Source organism: Lycium barbarum, chromosome 6 (genome assembly GCF_019175385.1).
Source record: "Lycium barbarum isolate Lr01 chromosome 6, ASM1917538v2, whole genome shotgun sequence".
NCBI classification, from domain to species: Eukaryota; Viridiplantae; Streptophyta; class Magnoliopsida; order Solanales; family Solanaceae; genus Lycium; species Lycium barbarum.
In genome coordinates this window covers 7,320,360-7,328,383 of record NC_083342.1, presented here as the reverse complement: position 1 = coordinate 7,328,383, position 8,024 = coordinate 7,320,360, and the positions used below count along the sequence as shown (strand labels likewise).

Sequence of the window (8,024 nt, the reverse complement as noted above, 5' to 3'; positions counted from 1 at the left end):
TAATTTTATTGATTTCATCATACAATAATATTTCCGCATTAAATATTTTTGACATGAATTGAATACTATAATATCTTTTTGTAAAATATAAGTTAGCCAATATGGGCTCAATTCAAAGAAACAAATGAAATTAATTTATTATATGAAAAGCTCAATTTGGACGATAGGCGACTTTAATCTCAAAAAAAAATTAGTAAGATAGAAATTAGAAGAGCTTTCATTTGTGTGATTTTTTTTTTTTAAAAAAAAATCTAATATATAAACTAAATGTTTTGCTTTAACTTTCAGATACCTTTTCCTAATTTAATATTTTAGAAATCTTTCGAAAGTGTCAAACTAATGTTACAAAAATAAACAAGCAAGAGCTAATTAAACAAATAGCTACAAATTTTAATTTTTAACGTCAATTTGGGCTCGGGCTTAACACGAGCCAAATGACACTAGTTATTGAATAAACATTGAAAATAGCTCAGTTAGAGTACATGATATTTAACCACAAAATCAAGGCAAACAAATGAAAGATAACACATGAGGAGACTTTCACAACTTGAAAATAATATTAAGACTTTCACAATTTGGCTTGCTTGTTGTTGCCCTCCAGCTTTAGTCCAAAATGGATATGAGGAAAATGTGCGCACTGCAAAAATAGCAAATACACATAAAGATAAAATCTTGCGAAAGATACGTAGATAAAAAATCTCACTTTTTTCTATTTACATTCCTGTTTGTCCCTACCATTCATTTTCTTGTCGACAGACTAAATTTCCCACATGTAACAAGTTATTTTCATTTCCTTTGTTGTTTTATTACTTGTTTTGTTTTTTTATGGTCGTAACTCAATTCACGTTGCATAAGGTCCATTAAAAGAGAATAGTGCTCCCTAGCTATCAGGGTTTCTCCATTCTTACGGCTCAAGCTCAAAATTTATGGTTAAGGGTGCAGGGTGCAGACAGGGGCGGATTTACCTGGCCCGAGGGGTGTCACGTGACACTGCTTCGTCGAATTTTTTTACTGGGTATAAAAAAAAAAAGACAGCCCGATGCACTAAAATAATAATAAAGGACACTGCTTCTAAACAAAGTAGCGCACTGGCCTGGTGGTTAGGCGCTCTAGATTTGCATGAGATGTCGCGGGTTCAAACTTGCTCCTGGCACTTAAATAAAACCCCCTCAGTAGGCACAACTCGTTAGAAAACTTTTGACTGATACCCTTAAAAGCTCTTATAGTGATTTATTCATTTGCTCACTCCTTTAATTTGTGATACCGTTTATGAAAAATCCTGCATGCGCTATTGGGTGCAGAGCTCTAATCCATCCCAGTAAAAATAGCATCCACTAGCAATTTTGGCCCTTTTTTAAAAATTAACCATTGTACTGAAGTTTTAAATTTCACATGTAAAATTCTAGAATAATGGTTATTTTTCAATTATATGAGCTGAAAAGAGGTTATTTGTGAATTTTATCCCTTTCCCACTGCACTTCTTTTTGGTAAAGAATTTTTACTAGTTGACATAAGTATTAAGTGAAACAATTTTAAGATTGTACTATTTGGGGGGGGGGGGCACAGAGACTTACATTTTTGGCAGCAGTGCTAAAAGCTTCACGGTGGCTAATATCAGGATTGCTAGCCTTTATCCTTTGTATCTCTTCCCTGCACATTTAAAACAATAAAATAATTAGCATAAGAATCTAGGCATCTACTGAAAATTATTGTAAATTACATAATAATAATAAGTCAAATTTACTTGATGAATTGGTTGTACGCAGAGGGAACACGCTGTTTTTTCTCTGGTGCTGCATGGTTTGATATAGGGAAATAAAAATAATAATGGAGTTAGACATATTATACCTCCAAACAATATTAAGGGTTCATGACTACTAAAAAAGCACAAATTTCTGCTGGACGTTTCATCGGACGTACTTAATAATGGAGTTAGACATTATATTTCCGGATAAAATCAAAGGTTCACTATTAAAAAAACGCAAATTTTCACTTGACGACGTTTAGTCAAACTTAATAATGGAGTTAAGACATACTATATTATATTTTCGAACAAAACCAATGGTCGTGGTAGTCTGTGATATTTTCAGTCTGTGATATAATGAGTTAGAGACTTCGAGTTATATATAAGTCTGTGATATTTTCAAGATTATAAGTCCTACATCATAAGGAGAAACACACATATTATAAAACTTAAATTCATCATATTACATAGTCCTATTATCACCACTTTGAACTCTATTAAGCAGTACCTACACCTCAGAAGTTGTGAATACTATTTGGTATATACAAACATTATAAACGGATCATTTGGTTCACATGCTAGTTAATGCAAAGATTATATATTTATATTTGTAGAAATTATTTGTATGGTGATTTAATTTGGACATTGCATGTATTGATCCACACGTTCCTAGTTTTTTGAAGAAACGATCTTTAGTAAAAGGAGATCCAGAAATACTAAAGTACTAAACCTGTGTTTAAAGATATATATTGATGAGTTGGATACAAATGTAATGTCTCAATCAATTTCAGTTGTCATAACAGAAGGGGAAACTTCAGGCACATCCCGTTATTATTGGATAACAACTGGCCTTTATAAATCAGATATGTATGGTGTAAGAATTTTCATAGGATCTTAATATATTGAGGCAGTCTACACTATTTACCAACATTTAGTGCAAATTTGTGTTACAAAACATGATTTTCACATCTCATTCCCACTGAATCAGCTCACTAGGAAAACACATGGCGGAAAACAGATTCCCATTGAAACGCTGAGAAACATTCATTTTTCCTTGTGAAAAACACTACTATTTAGGTCTTCTCACCGACATTCAATGGAAATAGCTACTAAACATTTTTCAGAGAAACATTTCAGTGGAAAAATAGTAATTTTTTGTAATGCTATTAAGACCTTTTGTCCGCCAAGTCATAATTAATTATAGAAATAATCGATGCATATCCAATAGATAACAAGTATATAATCACACAGATTATACATAGTTTTACCTCAAACTACTTTTCTACTTTAAAACTCTTATGGCAATTCTTTCATGTTCTTTGAATCTCTTTCTTTTTTTCATATTGTAACGGTTAAGACCGAATTTAAGTTATATACATCGTCAGTATAAATAATTTTTTATACCATCAGACCACTCAAAACATATCTATGGACTACAAGTAAGATTCCTTAAAATGTTCAGATTCATAACTTTGAAAATAAGACAACAGGTAAAAATGACCTAATGGTGTATATAACTTAAACTCACCACAATAGCTGATATACACTTAATTAGCGTGTTGTACATTAATGACACTTTGAAGGATGTTAAAAAGAATTCAATAAAAGATTTAACCTGGATAGTATAATTTGTGTACTTTTTTAACATGTTATCCAGCAGGTAGACTTACTTATTTTTCAAGTAATTTATTAAGTTCACTTATTATGAATGGTTACATATAAATATATAATTATCGTTTACATAAACTTGTAGCGATTTATTAAGAGAAAGAGAGAACTTACGACGAATAGGAGTGATTCTAGGTTCAATTTCAGGAGAAACAATGGCAGAAAATCTGTTGAACTTGGAAGAAGAAGATGATGATGAGCCACAGGCTTTATACTTACCAGCATTATTTGAGTACTGTTGTCTTTGAAGCTTCTGTCAGATAAAAAAGAAGAAAAAAAATGATAATAATAATTAGTATAAAACACTTTCTTCTCCCCCCAAACAAAAAAGTGATGAAGAAAAATGCACCCCTATCTGTTCTTACATGATTCTTTTTTACCATAAAAAGGAAAATAACAAAAGAACGAGCACATAACCAAAAAGATGTTGAAATAACTTATCTCAATTTCATTTCATGTGAAGGTGTTTGGATGGATATAGGGCTTAAGAGAAAGATATTAAAAAAAATTAATATTATTAAACATGTCATGATATTCCTGATGCTATAAAATCATAATGTTATAGCTAAACTTAAAGTTTAAACGTGAATTGTTTCAAATATAGAAAAGTATCTTTATTTGGAGCAAACTGAAAAGGAAATAGTCATGGCTGAAAACACACAATTTTTTTATAGATGTCCCGTTGGAACTCTGAGGTATGTGATTTCTGACAGAAAGTTCATTGAAACAAACTGAAAAAGAAAAAGTCACATACTAATACTAATATTAACGCAAATTTTCGAGGGACATTTTTGTCATAACTCTGAAGTCTGAAGTATGAGATTTCTGACAAAAGTCCTTCGAAAACATTTCCTACAAGTTGTGTTTCTGACAAATTCCATCGAAAAGTCACAGTTTTTTAAACAATGAATTTCACATAAAATGAAACGGACGGAATAATTAATGTACCATTAATTAGTTACCTGTGGATCTTGAAGGGGAAGAGTCTGAAGTAAAGATCCGATATTAACAGAAAGCAAATTTGCACAGTGCCCACATCTTACTGTCACTATGGTTACCATGCTGTTGCATGGAACGCTAACCTGACAACACATTATTCATTAATAAGGGATCAACTATGGTTTTACAGTATATAAGTTTATTATACCATCAGGTTAAGTTAATTTAGAACATTATATAACGACTCATAGTAAGCCTCCATTGTATGATACATAAAAAATTTAAAAAAAATTACTATAGCTGGTGCTCGAGCTGAATGATGAAAATTATCATGCCCAGTTCTCTCGGTTTGGGTCTATAAAAATTCACCTATTACACCCCCAAGAGTGAGGGATTTCGTGACATTTCTGTAAAAGTGCATTAAGAGTGTACAAACTTAATTATAGAGTATATAAGTTAAAGTTCTTTACCTTTTTTGCAGAATGGCGTATATAACATGATGAAATTAAAGGACTAGTATCATATACAACCAAAAGATGATCATCCTCCTGAGAGGACTATATATAATTTGTCATTTGTAACCACTTGAAAATGGTTATAAAAGAAGGGCAGCCTGGTGTACTAAGCTCCCGCTATGTGCGGGGCCGGGGAAGGGTTGGACTACAAAGGTTTACTATATGCAGTCTTACCCTGCATTTCTGCAAGAGGCCGTTTCCACGACTCGAACCAGTAACCTCTAGTCGGTCACATACCAGCAACTTTACCAGTTACACCAAGACTCCATTCCCCTTCCTAAAATGGTGATACACAGTTTACCACTTGCAATTGGTGATACACACTTTAATTTGTCAGCTTTCAACTAATTTCTCAACTTTCTAGCTTGCTCACATACTTGCAAAAAATCAGCCAGAAATCAGAAGGCTAAAGAGTAGTATATTTTTTAATAAAACTTGGAGGAAAGCTAGTGGAGATAAAGGAGGTGCCTATACAATAGCAGACTTACAGTATGTATGTATGTATGTATGTGTGTGTGAAAACCCTTAGAACTTTTACAATTAAATATGTATGTTCTAAACTCATACTTTCAAAGAACTTAGAATTTTGACACTATATAAATTAAATCATGAATCTGTCTCTATGCGGGGATGGAAATTTCGACTCTTTTTTAGGGTTTTTGATCCAATGTTTGGTACCCTCTTTAGTTTTGCGACTAATTCGAATAGAGACCTCGGGTTAAATATAGAGAACCCTATTCACATATCTCACCACAATTCAAGTGGTAAGAATTTGTATTTTAGGTCATCTACCACCATAAGAAGGAAGAAAGGAAGCATAAAAGGATGAAGAAAACAAAATATTGTGTATTTTCACAAATGTGTTTTTCAATAATGCAAAAATCAAAGATCACTTATCCATCTTCTTCTTCTTTTATCATATCTCTCTTTCATTCCTTTGTTTTTGGTGCCCCTGACTTTTTTTCTGACCATTGCTCAGTCACTAGAAAAGTGAGAAATTAAAGAGAGAGATAACAGGGAAAATGACATGACTAGAACAGAAATCACAGTCCATTACAAGGATCTTGAAAACTTCTAAAAAAAAATATAAAACAAAAATATATGATATGAATTAAGTAGTTTCTTTTTATTTTAATTCTTTCAAATAAAGACCTACACTTCTACTAATATGCCCATCGATTAGAAGGTCTTTTTTTAAATAGCCCATGCTATTACAATAGGAAGAGGAAGAGCAATAAAACGATTAATTGCTTCCAACATGATTTTTTTTTTTTTGTCCACAATAGATACAAAAAAATATCCCAAGAATTGGGAAAAAAGTAAAAATTAAATTAAATTTTTGAGTTGATTATCCAGTGGGCAAATGTGTGAACAGAAAACCCCACCATCTTTTTTTTTCCCCCTCATTTTTGCAGAGAAGAGATCTAATGGCATCAACACTAGTAGTACAATTATTTGTGATCAATGCAGAAGCACGAGATCATATGTAAAAATTTCTGAAAGAAAAAAGAAGAGGGAAAAGAACAATAGTAATTTGCAGCATATATCAATTCTTCTGTTTTTTTTTTTCATTTTAAGTTAAATTTTCAAGATTTTTCAAACAAATGAAACTCCTGCAAAACAAAACAACCCCTTTTTTGTCCTAAGTGAAATCTAGTAAAAATTAACATAAAATATCAAAGAAAAAAATATAAATTCAACCATATACATCTTTTAACCCTATAACTCAAAAGAAGACTTCATCCAATAAGATTATATGTTTGAAGAATTTCATCCTTATTTACTTCACTTTAAACCCCAAAAAAGAGATATATATTCTCTTTAAAAAACATGTCCTTTTAATAAAAATCTATGCTCGTACACACATGACCTCAAGATGAAGTGCCCTTGTTGTGTTTGATATTCTTCCTTATTTTTCTTTTTGTACTAACACATGCTTTGTTTGACAAAAAAACAACTTCAACAGGTTAAAAACCCTTGTAATTAAGTGACCATATGCACAAGAGAAGTAAAATTGAAAGAAGTCTGAAAAAACAACAACTTCAAAGGGTTGAAAACCTTTGTAATTTAGTGATCATATGCACAAGAAATTAAAATTCAGAATTTTGAACAATCTAGAAGTAATTACCGCAAGAATGGTGTTGCAAAAGTTGCACTGCACGTAACAAACACGTTCTGAAGAAGAAGAAGAAGAAGAAGATGTCATGTCGAATGACATTTTATATTAATAATATTTTTTTCTTATAGGCTTTTGGCCTAGAACTACGGTCAAAGTAACAAAGGGGAAGAAAATTTAACCAAGAAAGAAGCTAAAGAAGAAGAAGAAATATGCATATGTGAAAGTGAAGCTGTATACAATTGAAGCAAAAGGTTGAAAGAAAAAAAAAAGATGCTCATAGCAGAAAATATATAAAGTGTAAAGGGAATTAAGAAAAAGCCTATTCAAAGGGTAAAGATAATATTTGGTTTCAATTAAAAAGAAAGAACACAAAGAGAGATGAGCGGATGGATGGGATGGTGGTGGGGTGGTGAGGGGGGCTTAAGAGATGTAGTGGGGGTACGGTTTTGTATAGTAATGTTGAGTCTACGATTTCAACTTGACAGTGGTATATAGTGGTACAGTAGAAAATATTTAGGACTTGTTTGTCTTTTATTAAATTAAATATGATGAATGATGGTCGGCGATGGTGATAGCTGACGGTGGTCGTTGTGGTTATGATTGATGGTGTTGGTTGTGGTAGCACCTAGCTAGTGGTGATGATGACCGGCACTAATGTTAAGCAATGGTGGTTAATTGATGGTGATATTAGTGATGACGGATGATAGTTGTGGTAGATGATAGTGATATAACTAATGGTAGTAATGATGATTGATAGTGTTGGTTGACGATATATGGTGGTGGCTGAAGGTGGCAATTGTCGGTAGGAATTGATGGTTATCGTGGTAATGATTAACTGGTAATGATAATTGTAAATAGCGGTGACACTTGATTGTTGTCATTAGCAGTGATGGTGGTTATAGCTTATGATGGTATAGTTGTGGATGACGGCCGATGATAATTGATAATGGAGACAATGATAGTGTGGTAAAGTTGATAATGGTAGGCGGCGTCGACAACAATGGTGGTTAGTGTTGAAAGTGGATAGGCTAATGGTGAA

General features: G+C 32.4%; 1 protein-coding gene across 2 annotated transcripts; it reads right to left on the bottom strand.

Moving 5' to 3' along the window:
- Positions 1 to 388: 388 nt before the first annotated feature.
- LOC132600665 (axial regulator YABBY 5-like) lies at positions 389 to 7,424 on the bottom strand. Of its 2 annotated transcripts, none has more exons than XM_060313983.1 (6): positions 6,995 to 7,424; positions 4,375 to 4,494; positions 3,527 to 3,665; positions 1,745 to 1,793; positions 1,575 to 1,650; positions 389 to 637 (listed from the first exon to the last, which is right to left on the bottom strand). In XM_060313983.1, the coding sequence occupies exons 1-6, from the start codon at positions 7,082 to 7,084 to the stop codon at positions 569 to 571; spliced, it is 543 nt and encodes a 180-aa protein (XP_060169966.1). In that variant the 5' UTR covers positions 7,085 to 7,424; the 3' UTR covers positions 389 to 568. The 2 variants fall into 2 exon arrangements, with proteins under 2 accessions (XP_060169966.1, XP_060169967.1); XM_060313984.1 differs by having other exon boundaries at positions 3,632 to 3,665; positions 6,995 to 7,421.
- Between the last annotated feature and the right edge of the window lie 600 nt (positions 7,425 to 8,024).

Excerpts from the sequence above, each read along its gene's own strand:
- LOC132600665 (XM_060313983.1), bottom strand. The coding sequence starts at position 7,084 with ATGTCATTCGACATGACATCTTCTTCTTCTTCTTCTTCTTCAGAACGT. Across the intron at positions 4,495-6,994 it reads TTTGCAACACCATTCTTGCG|GTTAGCGTTCCATGCAACAG; the intron begins GTAATTACTTCT and ends ATGTGTTGTCAG. Across the intron at positions 3,666-4,374 it reads TTCCCCTTCAAGATCCACAG|AAGCTTCAAAGACAACAGTA; the intron begins GTAACTAATTAA and ends TTTATCTGACAG.